The sequence below is a fragment of the Cygnus olor genome, chromosome 1, assembly GCF_009769625.2.
Source record: "Cygnus olor isolate bCygOlo1 chromosome 1, bCygOlo1.pri.v2, whole genome shotgun sequence".
Lineage (NCBI taxonomy): Eukaryota > Metazoa > Chordata > Aves > Anseriformes > Anatidae > Cygnus > Cygnus olor.
The window spans coordinates 387,682-402,660 of record NC_049169.1 but is presented as its reverse complement, the minus strand read 5'-3'; the positions used below and the strand labels follow the sequence as shown (position 1 = coordinate 402,660).

General features: G+C 51.8%; 1 protein-coding gene across 1 annotated transcript in view; it reads right to left on the bottom strand.

Annotated features, from left to right (window-relative positions):
- Positions 1-14,979, bottom strand: part of SHANK3 (SH3 and multiple ankyrin repeat domains 3) — a 385,179-nt gene that overhangs the window by 192,698 nt on the left and 177,502 nt on the right. The window contains exons 14-15 of the mRNA XM_040544765.1: positions 7,190-7,207; positions 4,998-5,262 (exon numbers count right to left, since the gene is read on the bottom strand). Coding sequence (XP_040400699.1) covers positions 4,998-5,262; positions 7,190-7,207 — 283 coding nt within the window. The remainder of the gene's footprint in view (positions 1-4,997; positions 5,263-7,189; positions 7,208-14,979) is intronic.

Below are 14,979 nucleotides of genomic sequence, written 5' to 3'. Positions count from 1 at the left end.
CCTTATGAGTCCCTTCCAACTCGGGATATTCTATAATTCTAAGTACTTCCAAGGAACTTAAGGCTGCCAAGAACCCAAACAGCACTCATCCATTTCCACAGTCCTGTTCTCATCAAACTCATGATGTTGGGGTCAAAGACAGTTCTCAGTGCATTTCAGTCCTCAGGACTGCAAAGAGTTCCTCAGATGGAAAGCGAGAATGCTTAGCGTCCAAGGACTACAAGGGAACTGAGAGCACCAAGCACTGTGGCCTCAGGGGGCAACAGGCCCTCAAGGGTACCTGGCCTGGTCTGCTACCGCGGGGAGTGCTCTGCCCACCAGCACCTGAGGACAGAGTGGCTCAGGCCGAGGAGACCAGAGAGACGAGGAGCACAAGGAAACGGCCTGTAGCAGGAGGTGGGACACAGCTCTCCAGCACCACTGAAGGCCTTGCACACAACCTTTGATCAGAGCCACAGCCACGCTAGGATTCCTACTTGGCTGATCACTAAAACAAGGCTAGCAGGTAGCACCCATAGCTAAGTTCTTTCATTTGTTAAGAAATGAAAAGTCAGTCTCCTTATTCTAAACAAGGACGTGGTTGCAGCACCTTTGATGTCTCACAGCCAGATCACACAGTCTGCTGTGTCTAAGACACACATGAGACAAATGAGACAAAGTATGGAGTGCAGAAGGTTCTAGAGCAGCCTCCCAAACAGGCCAGCAGAAGGGAAGCTTCAGTACATTTACAGGTGGAGCACAACCAGTTTACATGCAGTTGTATGGCAAAGCCACACAGAGCCAGGGACCCGAGTCACTGACCACAAGACTCGAGCTCCATCTCTGTTCTTCCAACACCGGGAACGAGAATAACGCAGAAGGCAGCTGTTTGTCACCCCGCCGCTCTAAATCGCCATGGTCACAGATAGTTTGGGGGGAAACTGTAAAACTTTGGCTTAATTTTCCAAGTTATTAATGATTCGGTCTCTAACCACCTGCATCTGAATGCCAGAACAGCTGCCTTCCTGCGGGACAGCACAGATCCCATAGCCCTGAGTGAACTGTACATGAGCAGTCTCTCCCAACCATTTCTGGGTGGATAAAGAAACGCCAGAGGAAACTAGCTGGCTGATCATCAAACAAAGCCCACAAAGCCTTCCTCTAATAAAAAACACCTTCATTGTGCAAAAACAACTTTATTCACAACTGACATAATCCTCTCTATCTAAGCAACCTCCAGCACAACTAAGAACTACTATGATAAAGATTCAACACAAGCATAACCCACAGCCAACAGAAATTCAGACTGCCATTTATTTCACACAGGGTTAGCTTAGATACTGCAGTAGAGAATGTCAATAAGGAACCACACTACATAGGAAGACTTACTGTTGGATACATATGGTAATAGTTGCTTGAGCCTAATCACAAAGTGCAAAGAAATGAGACTCCCAAACCAGCATATTCATAATGTTCCTAATTTTCCCCTAGTTCCCAGGTTGGTGACTGAATCCCCTCGTTGCACCTTGCCCACAAGCCACTTCTGCCTGTGACCTTGTGATTTCAAGGCTGGTGACTACTGGTTCTCCCTTTGCTTGGGGCTCTCACATCTCATTTCATTTCTCATTATCAGTAACAAGCAGATCAAGGACAGACTCTCCTCTACTTGCATTCTTTTGCTATCTTACAAATGAAATATCTGTATTGATTATTGTCTTTTGTCATCCAATAGCTACTGGGATGGTTATTCTGTACGGTGAAGATACGTACCCTAACTTTCATCGTGCTCTTGAAACCAAACCAACTCCTGCTGAAAGCTCCCAAGGAAATCCACCACACAGCATGGGATCCAGTGCAACCATCAAATCTAGCACAAGATCCATGCTTAACATCAACACAAAGCAGAATTTCACAGGAGTCAATTTGCTTTTAACAAGGGACACAACTTCTGAACACAGCATTTGGTGAATGTTCGCGGATCCTCAGCCTTTTTTCCAGGACAGGACACCAACAATCAGTATTTCCTTTGTAACACAGTCATGCTTCAAACAGAACCATACACAAAGCCTCCTGTGGCTCACACAAGACAGAGGTACTCATGTTACTCCACGTCAAACTCTTCTCTTTTCTGCAATTCTCAAGATAAAGAGAAGTCAGATGTTTTGCCATTCTCCTCTCTGATACTAATTCCTTGCAGCCCTACCATATGAAACCACTGAATTTCATTGGATCAAACTGATGGCTATCAAACCCCCTCACTAACACCGGCTAAGAGACACTGGTCTTACCACGGCTTCCATGCCCATGACCTCCTGTCCCAAGGGGCCTCTGCCTGCCCAGCGCTGCCCTCCCCGCAGAGCTCCCATGCCACAGCAGAACCCCCGTCCCACAGCAGAACCATGCCATGGGACAGTCCCTCGCTCAGACCTGTGCTTTCAGACATGTTCCTCCCTCACATCGTACTCTCACAGAGCTCCCCACACTCCACATCTCCCCAGACACAGCCCCTCTCTCATTAAGAACTGCCTCCAGCAGTTCTTTGATAACATTCCCCAAACCTGCTCCCACCCTTCCCCAAAAGCTCTTCTGCTCATATGCACCACACTTCAACATTCCCTCCAGGGCCCCCCAGCATCCAGATTGCTGGGTGGCTCCGTTAGTCCCTACATGCTGGTGCATCCTTTTCAGGAGCCCAATCTGACCTCACCCAGGCTGACACAACAGCTGCCCTGCTCTTTATAGAATGGCTTAGGTTGGAGGAGACCTCAAAGCCCATCTAGTTCCACCCCTCCTGCCATGGGCGGGGACACTGCCCACCAGACCAGGTTGCCCAAAGCCCCTTCCAGCCTGGCCTTGAACACTGCCAGGGATGGGACATCCACAGCTTCTCTGGGCAACCCGTTCCAATGCCTCACCAGCCTCATAGTAAAGTATCTCTTCCTTATATCTAATCTAAATCTCTCCTCTTTTAGTTGAAAGCCATGACTCCTTGTCCTATCAATACACTCTCCAATAAAGAATCCCTCTCCAGCTTTCTTGTAGTGCCTTGCCATGAAAAGGGGACTATCTCAAACCACTCTGTCCCAATACCTCTTATGGCTGCTGCCTGTTTGTGGACACGTTGACACCCTTGCTAGCTCACAGCCAAACTCCAGCACCACCTCAGGGACCTTCACTTGCCCCAGCTCCTTTATCCCACAGATCGGGTGCCAGAGCGTTCCTCCCACCAACTGAAGATCACCTCGTTTCTAACAGCACGCACAAGCCCACCAAACATGACAAAGTACCAGTTGCAGCATTTCTGCTCCTGCTGTTGGTTTCCATTATACCCATCACTCTAGCTGCCTGCAAAGACAGGACACCCAGTCCAATGACTGTCAATATTCCTATCCTCGTAAAAATAAATCAGCATCACAAAAGCAGTAAATAATTAAGCACTGCCCATCTACGCTGCCTTAAGATCTTTCATAAACGAGTCACTAAAGTGATCCTCAATTCTTATTAAGCCTTCTCAGCCACAAATTAGGAAAGCCAGCTGAGTGCCTCCAGCTCAGAGGATGCATTCCCCATTGTAGTCCTCTTTTCCTCGCCACAATGTGTCCCACAACTTGCTTTCTCTCTGGAGACCATATGAAAAAGACATGCAAACAATTACAGGTGAACACATGAATTAAGGATTCTGGTGCAACTACTAAGGATTGGCATCAGGACAACCTACTTAATACAAATGTCTGAAGAGATTAGGAATTGTGTGATAGAAAGCACTGGATAAGTGGATAAAGACAAAAAGACGGGAAAGGTGCCTGTGACCCAGAAGCCCTGTCGATCTGGTAATCCCTTCCAGCCTTTTGGCAACCTTTATCCCATGACCACAAGATAAGCAGCTCCACACATCAAACAACCGTTGACTCCAACAGCACAAAGCCTTACCATCTGGCACATCAGCCAGATCACAGATGTTTCATGTCTACACCTCTTCCTCTGCTGAAGGGGAAAGAACATGCAGGTGGGGACAAGAGGCAAGTCTGCTTGGACTGTCACCTCCACGGCTGAGGTTTTCAGCATCCTCAACACAGGATGTACATGCAGTCTAACATGCTTCTGAACTAGTGATTCAGAGCATGGAACAGCAAGCCCTGTCTCCCAAGCTCAGATTCATGTTACGGCTAATGCAACTAGTCAGATTAGTGACTGCTCCAGTCCATATTGTAAGAGACATCAGCAAAAAAGTGGAGGCAGGAAGATGAAAAGAAAAGAAGACCCTTAAACTTTCTGTGAAAAACTGTGGAATTAGCCTGCTTGCAGAGGAAGTCTTTTCTCATTCCTGTCTGCTGGAAGCTGACTTTTGACCTACCGCGGGGGTTTACATGCCTTTCAAGAAGTCTTCTCAACATAATGGGCAATCCCATTATCCCTCTAAACCTCTAATCTCCCCAACAGTTCTGCATCGCCGTGGCTCCATGGTGCAGGTAGTTGGGAGCTTTGCTTAGAGAGCAATTCCTCGCCAGCTTCCTCCTCTCTGCTCCTGCTGCCCGTACCCCCCGGCGGTGCGCAGTAACTGGTGGGCTGCGCATCCCAGCCAGCACCCTGCAGCCTGCCCCACGGTGGGACCAACTCCAGGGCCGCGTAGGGTGGACTCTCGAGGTGTAAAGCCAACGTCAGGCTGGGCTGGAAAGGGCTCCGCGACGCACCAGCCTCTCCTTGGTGCCCCAGCCAAGCGCGGAGCCCCAGCGCCCTGTGCCGCAGGGCTGGCGCCAAGACCCGCGCCCACCGAAGGGGCAGAGCCCCAGGGCCCCGCGCCCGCACGGAGCCCCCCACGGCCCCACCGGCGCCCGGGGCCCTGCTGGGGGTCCCGCACCCGGGGCTGCCCCGGGGCCCCAGGCCCTGCGGCCCCCACGGGGGTCCAGGGGGCCAGAGCCCGCGGGGCCCCCCCAGCTCCGCTGCCGCCGGCCCCGCCCCGCCCCGTCCCGTCGCGGTCCCGGCCCCGCCCCGGCCCCGCCCGGCCCCGCCGCACTCACCCTTGACGGCTTCGCCCCGGTTGAGCTGGATCTCGCCCTCGCCCTGCGGCGCGTAGCTCTTCACCACGATGAACTTGCGGCCGGGCACGGCGCTGTACAGCTTCCGCTTGGGCCCGCGCAGCGGGGCGGGCGCGGCGTGCGGCGCGGGCTCGGGGCCGGGCCCGGGCCCGGGGGGGCCCGCCGGGCCGCCGGGGCTGTAAACGAAGACGTAGGTTACGGTGCTGATGCCCGGCAGCTCGTGGCTCGGCCCGCCGCGGCCCGCGGGCTGCGCCATGGCGGGGACGGCGCGGCCGCGGGGCTCGGGGCTCGGCGCGGCCCCGGGGCCGGGGGGCTCAGCGCAGCCCCGGCCGCCGCGGCGCCGCCCGGGCGCGGGCACCGGCTGCGGCTGGGGGGCCGCCGCCCGCCGCCGGCTCCATGGCGCGGCGCCGCCCGCCCCGCGCGGCGCTCCGCTCCCTCCGGCGCCGCGCCGCCGCCGCGCGCACCATGGCCCGGGGCAGGTGCCGCCGCCGGCGGCTCCTCCCCCTGCGGGCGGGGACGGGGACGGCGCCGGCCCGGCCGCCTCCCGCCCCCCGCCCCCGGCCGCCGCCCCCGCCCCCGCCGCGCCGCGGCTCCGCCGCCCCGGCCGCCGCCGCCGCTCCCTCCCGCCCTCCCTCCCTCGTCCGCCGCCGCCGCGCTCCGCGCCGCCCCCCGGCGGCCGCCGCCGCCGCGCTGCCCCGGACCGGAGGGGGCGGGGGGGGGGACAGCGGGGACGGGGGGCAGCTGCCGGGGGGAGCGCCCGAGGGACGGTGCGGGGGGACCGCGGGGGGCAGTGCCGGGGGGCGGCCGGGGCGCGGGGGGTAGCTGGGGGCGGCCCCGCTCCCGGTCCGGCGGCGCGAGCGGGGGTCCGGGGGGTCGCAGCGCCCCCTGCACGGGGCGGCCCCCGGGCTGCCACCTGCCGACCTGAGCCGGGCCGGCGGCGGATCGCGGGGCTGGCCCCTGCTGCGGGCAGATCCGCCGCCACCGGCCGCCCACGGCTGCCCCGCGCCCGCAGCCCCCGCCCCGTGCCCGCAGCCCGCACTCCGTCTTTGCAGCCCCACGCTTGCAGCCCCGGTGTGAGCTTGCAGCCCCATGCCCCATGTTTTACTCCGTGCTCCATGTTTGCAGCTTCGTGGCAAATGCCTGCAGCCCCTGTCCGATGCTTGCGGACCCTGCTCGTTAGCACACATCCTCCCCAGCTCCCCACATCTCCCAGGGCCACGGGGCCACCTTCCATGACCCAGATGGGGCTGCCCCAGGCCGTCCCTGCTGCGCCCCTGGGCCTGCGGAGCACAGCCCTGCTCCCTGCCGGGGCTGTCGGTTGGGAAGCGGCACGGCCCCACCGCGGGGTCTCCACCTGCGGACCTCCTTCTGCCCGGTGCTGCGTGGAGGCGGGGAGGGGAACGGCCACTGCAGTGGGAAAAGCTGTCCCACGGCTTTTGATGAGCAAGAGGGGCACGGCTTCCCCTCTTGCTCATCAGCACGCTGCCCAAGCCCTCTCATCAAACTTGCTGTCCGCAGGCACAAAGCTTCAGTAGAAGGCACTGTCACACCGGGGATGTGTGCTGGGTCACCTGCCAGCCTCAGCCCAGAAGTAGTGCTTCAGTACTGCGTTGCATTATAGTCCCTCAAGGGAAAAAAACACTTTAATAAGAAATAAATAGCTACCCTTTCCTTATAATACTTCTAAATGTCACTCCAGTATCATGATTTAGTCAATGCAGAGATATTAAAGACCAGCTCAGATCTCTAAAAGGCTCCTTCATGTTTTTAGAAACAGTCATGAGAAGCATGCAGAAAATGTAGGTATTGCAGGCAGCTCCCAGAAATACTCGCTCAATGCAAAGAGGCTGTTGGATACTGCAGCTCTGCACCACGCTGCATGCTCACACTGACCCAGGGGTGCCCAGCCCACAGCACAAGACATTCACGTGGGGGGCTTTGCACGCAGGTGTGTGTATGCAAGCGCCCAGGCTGCTGGTGCAGCCAGCGGAGCCCCGAGCACAGTGGGATTGCTGCAGCGCTCCCATGCTGCAGCTGCATATCCCTCCAGCTGCACTGACTGCAGCGGTGCTCACGCAGACCCTCACATTCATGAGTCAGTCTGCAAGCAGGATCCCACTCCTGCCGTGTCACTTCCCCAAACTGCTCCCTGCAGCCAGCCCACCTCTCAGCACAGCACCAGCGCTGTCATTCTTTGCAAATACCACCCCTGGACTAAGAGCCAGTCCTTGCACAAATGCCATGAAGATCAAAATGACAGCCCAAATTCTCCATGACTCCTCTTTAGCACTTGCATTGAGGAAGCATTAATTATGTGGCTTGCAATCCAGTTCATATCTGCCATATTGATTTTGTAGCACATTCATTTTTAAATCGTTAAGAAGTTATTAAGTCAAAATGTCTCAGAAGCCTACATGTATTATATTGAAAGTACATTTATAACAAGTTTTGTAATAATTTCAAAGAATACTACCATTTTTGTTTGGTCTGGTTTTAGGCAGGCTCAGTTTCAATTAAGGAATATTAATTAGTTTAATCCTTTTTCATGTTAATGCTTACTTGATAGAGACCTGTGTCAGTCATGCAGCTGCTCCAGGTTCAGACTTTACTCTAGGAACATTTCTATATATATTCCCAACTGGAAAATGTGAGAAAAACCATACAGAATCGTTTTTATGTTTTCTATCAGTCCAGTGTGGACAATCTCTTGGCATGTTTCCACATGAATTGACAATGTGTTTCTTCACCTACTTTATCACCCTATGCCATAAGGCACCTCGAGGCCTGAAGGAGCAGGGTTCTTCCTTTGCTTTGCCTAGCTAAGCTGTAGCTAATCGCTGCTGGATCCACAGCTTAATTCTAAACTGGAGCCAGGACGCCTTGCATATTATGAATAAAGCAAACACTACCACGACAGCGTTTATTAAGAAGCTAAGGAGCTTCTTAATGTCCCCAGTGTATAATCGTGATTTCACCGAGCGCAATGCCCACATCCTCCTCCTCTCCGAGACACAAAGGACATCGCAGCCAAAACGCCTGAGCGCCAGAGCAGGCTGCTCCCCACGGGGCTGCCGAGTGGGGGCAGCTCAACTTAAATGTAGTCACTGAAAGAGAGGCTGCCCTTTCTTTTTCCATACAGATACCCTGCCCTTGGTGATTACAGGGCTTTTCCCCATGTTGGCAGTTTATCTGAAATTTGTCCATATGAACCGCAAATCAGATTTCACAGCACTGACCAGAGAACAATGTTGGGTAAATAAGTTAGAGATGTAGGCATCTTACAACTGAAGCACATTGACAAGAGGCATGCTTCTGGTTCGAGTGAGCTTCAATAGCAGATGGAGGACTCCTCCTCCTACTGTCATATGCTGTCCCTGTAACCAGCAACCTATTCTGGAAGCCAGTGAACTGAAACTGGATTTCCTCTGCATGCTTCACCAAGAGCCTCAAGGAGGCTGAGCACTCTGCACATGACGTTCCTCCTGGAACGCGTACACATGTGTACACCTGCTCACTGAGAAGGTGCTCGGCTTTGATTCTCCTTCAAACAAAAGAGTGCTCAACAAACACTGCTATAAGCCTACACATCAGCAAGAAAACCTGATGGCACACACCTTTGTATCAAATGTATGAGGTCTCACACTGGCTCTATCTGTTGAAAATAGATATTTGAGATGGATTTGATGTGTGACTCCATGTCTCACTCTTCTTACAGATATTTTAGCCATACAAGCGTTCAGACTCAACTGTGCCTGGATACAGTGATGAAGACCTAAGCATCCGACAGGGTGCCTCCATCAGAAGCCAGTGTTGGGTCCCAGGATGGAAGCGCTTCCTCATGAGAGAGAATAATCCCCTTAAAAAGACACAGGCATTTCTGAGGGAAGACACGCGTTTCCCTTCCATAGGCTGGTGGCACATTCCAACCACCACCAGTGAATTAAATTAACAGACCATAATACTCACCACAATTACTTCAAACACATCAAGCAGTCCCAAATACCATGGACAGCTGCTTCACTCTGCATGCACTCTCAAGGGCCCGACCATCAGAGAATCACTTTTTTGTCAGGTGAGTTCTGGCTGAAGGATTCTCATTCTAGGTTTAAATGGCACTCCTTCTTTGGAGACTTTCTGCCCCCATCCTGGTGGAGCACGTGAGATGGGAGGTGAAAGCACGCTGGTTTTTGGAGAGCACAGCCAGTGGTTTACACACGCTGCAGCTTTTGCTGTCAGAGCATGAGCTGTGATGGCAGGACCGGAGGATGTGGCAGACTCAAGCCAAGGCAGTTATGCCAGAGCTGTGGGAATAACTTAAGGTTTGTCTTGCCACATTTCTGTATATCTCCAGGAGGCAGTGAAAATACTAAGGTGCCTTGCACATTATCATGAAAGTATCTATTACAGATCGTGAATTTCTTCCCTGTTGAGAGCGAATGTCAGATTTTCTTTTGTTGCTTTAGGACACAGAAAGGTTTTTTTTGCATGGGGGAGCTTCCTAACTCTTTCAAAACATACTATAAATGAACCCTGCAGGAACAAAATGTATTTGACAGCTTTGCAGTTAATCTGTTAGCCCTTCCTAGTAACTGTATGACTGTTTCTGGCTTGTTTGTTTGTTTGTTTAATGAGTTGCCTCTGGCATTGGAGTTCTTTTACTTTGAGCATGATATAAAGGCTTTGTAAACTACTCCCATTGCTCTGAATCATAGAATCGTTTAGGTTGGAAAAGATCCTTAAGATCATGAAGTCCAACCATTCACCTAACACCACCAAGTCCACCGACAAACCATGTCCTTAAGTGCCACATCCACACATCTCCTAAGTACCTCCAGAAATGGCGACTCCACCACTTCCCTGGGCAGCCTGTTCCAATGCTTAACCACCCTTTCCGTGAAGAAATTCTTCCCAGTATCCAATCTAAACCTCTCTGGTGCAGCTTGAGACTGTTTCCTCGCATCCTATCACTTATTACCTGAAAAAAGAGACCGACACCCTCCCTGCTGCAACCTTCCAAGTAGTTGTACAGGGCGATGAGGTTTCCCCTCAGCCACCTTTACTCTAGACTCAACAGCCCCAGTTCCATCCTCATGTGTCTTCTTTTCCAGTTCCTTCGTCAGTCTCATTGCTCTTCTTTGAGCATGTTCCAGCAACAGAGTAACTTTCTTGCAGTGAGGGGCCCAAAACTGAACACAGAACTTGAGATACTTGCCTGTTCTGTGCACAGAGGGACAATCACTTCCCTCCCCAGTCCTGCTGGCAACACCATCTTTGATACAGGTCAGGATGGCACTGGCCTTATTGGCCACCTGGGCACACGGCTGGCTCCTCTTCAGCCAGCTGTCGACCAGCACCCCCCAGGTTCCTTTTCTGCCAGGTAGCTTTCAAGCCACTCCTCCTCAAGCCTATGATACTCTGAGAACATTTGTGTGCTCTCACACATACAGCTCAGCACTGACTGGGTACCTGCAGACAATTTCTTTGTACAAACCTTTTTGGAGCCATCTACGGCCAAAGCTGTGATGGGAGGGATTATACAAGTGCATGCCGTGCCATGGGTCCTTCAGCACTGTCTAGTAACATGTCTAGTGACCTCATTTGTGAGTTGTACTTTATGATAAATGGGTAAAAGACAGATTTTGCCATCACACAAGCAGTATCATAAACTCCACCAAGTCCTTATAACCTGGTACTTTCAGAAAGCATTTGAGTGACAACCAAACACTCTTTCTCAATTATGACACTTGCTGTGTGTCATAGAATCATTGAATATCCCGAGTTGGAAGGGACCCATAAGGATCATTGAGTCCAACTCCTGGCACCACACAGATCTACCCAACAATTCAGACCATATGACTAAGTGCACAGTCCAAACGCTTCTTAAACTCCAACAGACTTGGTGCCTTGACTACTTCCCTGGGGAGCCTGTTCCAGTGCACAACCACCCTCTCAGTGAAGAACCTCTTCCTGATGTCGAGCCTGAACCTCCCCTGTCGCAGCTTGACACCATTCCCTCGGGTCCTACTGCTGGTCACTAAAGAGAATAGATCAGTGCCTGCACCTCCACTCCCCCTTGTGAGGAAGCTGTAGACCGCAATGAGGTCTCCCCTCAGCCTCCTCAAGAAGAAATGCTTTTGCTGTTCTGTCCTTTGGAAGAAATGCTTTTGCTGTTCTGGAGTTTCAAATTGTTACTCTAAGTGTGGCTGACAGATACAGAAATAGACTGGTTCTACACACACAGAATCATACACAGAATGGTTGAAGTTGGAAGGGACCTCTGGAGATCATCTGGTCCAACCCCACTGCCAAGCAGGGTCACCTAGCATGTGTTGCACAGGATCGCATCCAGGTGGGTTTTGAATATCTCCAAAGAAGGAGACTCTGGGCAACCTGTTCCAGTGCTCTGTCACCCTTACAGTAAAAAATGTTTTCTCATATTCAGCCAGAACTTCCCGTGTTTCAGTTTGTGCCTGTTGTGTTTGTTTGTGCCTGTTTGTGCCTGTTTGTGTCCTGTCACTGGGTACCACTAAAAAGAGTCCGGCCCTATCCTCTTAACTCCCACCCTTCAGATATTTGTACACGTTGATAATATCCCCTCTCAGTCTTCTCTTCTCCATGCTAAACAGACCCAGCTCTCTCAGCCTCTCCTCATGAGAGATGCTCCAGTCCCCTCATCATCTTCACAGCCCTCTTCTGAGCAGACAGGTGAACCTGGACACACTCCCCATTTAAGGGAGGGATATGTTTTACTCTAAGCTGCAGAGAGTAAATCTATATTCTGCTTCAGATGCTGAACTTTGAACTTCTCTCCTGAGGTGGTACTTTCAAAGAAATAATGGTGATTTGGAGCTTTCCTAGAAGAACAGACAGTGTAAGAAAGGTCAGCTCTTCCAGCTAAGACCAGCTAATGGGAGCATCCACTCAATAGGATACAGGAGATCCAATTTTGGTGAGTCCAGTTTGAAAAGGCTTCTCTGCTTCAGGAGACATGAACTCACGTTGCTCACCTACTGGTGAAATCTCAGCTGATGTCTGCAGCACCGTGTGGGGAGGCGGACCCAGTGAGGACCAGGCTGGCCCCACTTTACCAGCCCATTGAGGGTGCCTGAACCCACAGGTATAACTCACACCCACTCACACCCTCTCTGGTTTCAATGGGTATTTAAGTAATCTTTAAAAAGATGAAGAGCTTGAGCAGGAGAAAACAGAACATGGCACCGTTCCATGTCCTACCTGGACAAATTGATGGGCTCTCTGGGGAAAAGAAAGAGAAGTGCTCAAAGCCATGTGGAGACAATGAGCATATGAGTTCTGTGCTACCATATCACATGCACGTGTTCTCAACAAGGGAAAACAGGAGGTGTCCTGGTTTCAGGTAGGACAGAGTTAATTTTCCTCCTAGTAGCTGGTAGGGTGCTATGTTTTGGATTAGGATGAGAAGAGCGCTGATAACATGCTGATGTTTTAATTGTTGTAGAGCAGTGCTTACACCAAGCCAAGGACTTTTCAGCTTCTCGCTCTGTCCTGCTAGCGAGCAGGCTAGGGATGCAGCAGGAGCTGGGAGGGGACAGACCCAGGACAGCTGACCCAAACTGGCCAAAGGGGTATTCCATACCATCTGACGTCATGCTGAACAATATATAGGGGTGGCTAGCCGGGGTGGAGGGGGGGGCCGGCTGCTCGGGGATAGGCTGGGCATCGGTCAGCGGGTGGTGAGCAATTGCATTGTGCATCACTTATTTCGTACACATTATTACTATTAATACTATTATTATTATTATTATTATTATTATTGTTATTATTTCCCCTGTCTTAATAAACTGTCTTTATCTCAACTCACAGACTTCACTTTCCCGTTTCTCTCCCCCATCCCGGAGAGGGAGGGGGGAGGGTGAGCGAACGGCTGTGTGGTGTTTGGCTGCCAGCCGGGCTAAACCACAACAGGAGGGTACCTGCTTTTCTCCCTATTCTGGTGTATGCTAAGACACTTTCACAGAATCATAGAATATCCCAAGTTGGAAGGGACCCACAAGGATCATTGAGAGCAACTCACTTTCAGGGCTTGTCTGTCATAGAAAGAGTTGGAAAGGTTTTGAGAGACTCTTTTTTCCTAGATCTTCTGCAGTACCCAGAGTTGCAAGCCAATTAAAGAATCAAAGACTTCCCCAGAAAACAGGATCTCAAAGTCTGGGAATAAGACCATCTCAGAGAAAAGCATTATATATGGTGAAAAGATTCATATTTCAATCACTGAATTGTAGACTGAGGTTGGAAGGGACCTCTGAAAGTCAACTTGTCCAACTCCCCTACTCATGCAGGGACACCTAGAGCAAGCTTCCCAGGACCATGTCTAGGCAGCTTTTGGAGATCTCCAAGGAGAGAGACTCCACAACCTCCCTGGGCAATCTGTGCCAGTGCTCCATCACCCACACAGTTATGAAGTGTTTCCTGATGTTCAGAGGGAGCCTCCCGTGCTCCAGTTTGTGCCCACTGCCTCTTGTCCCAGCACTGGCAAGAGCCTGGCTCCATCCTCTCTGTATCTCCCTTCAGGTATTTATTATCTCCCTTCAGGTATTTATTATCTCCCTTCAGGTATTTACGTACATGGATGAGATACCCCTGAGCCTCCTCTTCTCCAGGCTGAACAGTCTCAGCTCTCTCAGCCTCTCCTCATAGGAGAGGCGCTCCAGTCCCTTCATCATCATTGCGGTACTGCGATGGACTCTCTCCAGTATGTCCACATCTCTCGTACTGAGGAGCCCAGCACTGGACACCGTACTCCAGGGGTGGCCACACCAGTGCTGAAAAGAGGGGAAGGATCACCTCCCTCCACCTGCCAGCTCATGGTCAACCTGGTGTCCACCAGGACCCCGGGTCCTTTTCTTACAAGTTGCTTTCCAGCTGGGTGGCCCCTAGCATATATTTGTGGTCAAGAAAAAATTTCCTTGGCTGTCAGTTAGCTATTTTGGGAGCAATTGTGAATTCATTAATGGAAGAAATCTTCAGAGACACTCTGCCTAGGGTATTACCTGGGTTATCTCTGAAATACTGAAAGATGCATATTCTGTTCAAAATTCAGGAGGCAGTTTCCTACTCGCAGAGCTTTGTGCCTCACCACGGAGGCTTCCTCCAACCACAAAAGTGGAGCAGGACCCACACCCTCTCTCCCCCAACATGCCCCCTGAGCCAGGTAACAAGGCAGACTTCTGGCTGATATGCCGGGGCTGACTGCTAATGCTCTTGCACAAAACGTTTTTATTCCTTTCAGTTCCTAGAGCACTGCTCATTTAGCTTGCAGTTCAATCTGCTGAGAAACTTCTGGTCTTAGATCATCTCTGCACAACTAAATGAGAATAACATAATCACCTGCTAACCAGAGCCAATTAGTGGCAGATTCACACTGTTTGGGAAAAAGCAGGCAATGGGAGAACAGGAGTCACTCGCCTTCCCTGCTTCTCCTCAGGCAGCTGTGAGACCAGTGCTCTGCTAATTAGCACAGAGGCCTGAGCAGCATTTTAACACTGAGGAGCCTTTGGGTCAGATCTGGCATCTGCCAGGAGGAGTGGGAGTTCAGTAGGTGGTTCCTTCTGCAGCAGCGGAGTTAGGACTGTGCACGGTGCTGCACTGTATGAGGGAAACACAGTGCAGGACAACATGGTGCAAGAGTCAGCCAACAACCAAACAAGAAAATCCTCAGAAGATGAGCGTTTGGCCAAGAAGCACTGGGAACCATGATCTACAAGATGCTTCAGAAACCTGGGCTGAGACTCTACTGCCAGGGGCACATGGCAAATGGCTGCAGAAGATTGCCAAAGTGACAGCTGGGGGAGGTCCTGCAGACACCCTCCTTGCTGGGCAGTGACCTACGCTTTACTGCAATTATTAGTCTGGATGTAGAACTACATCCCTTGAAGTACAAACACCTCTGCCTGGCTGTAGTCACAGCCTTACAGACATGCCTGGA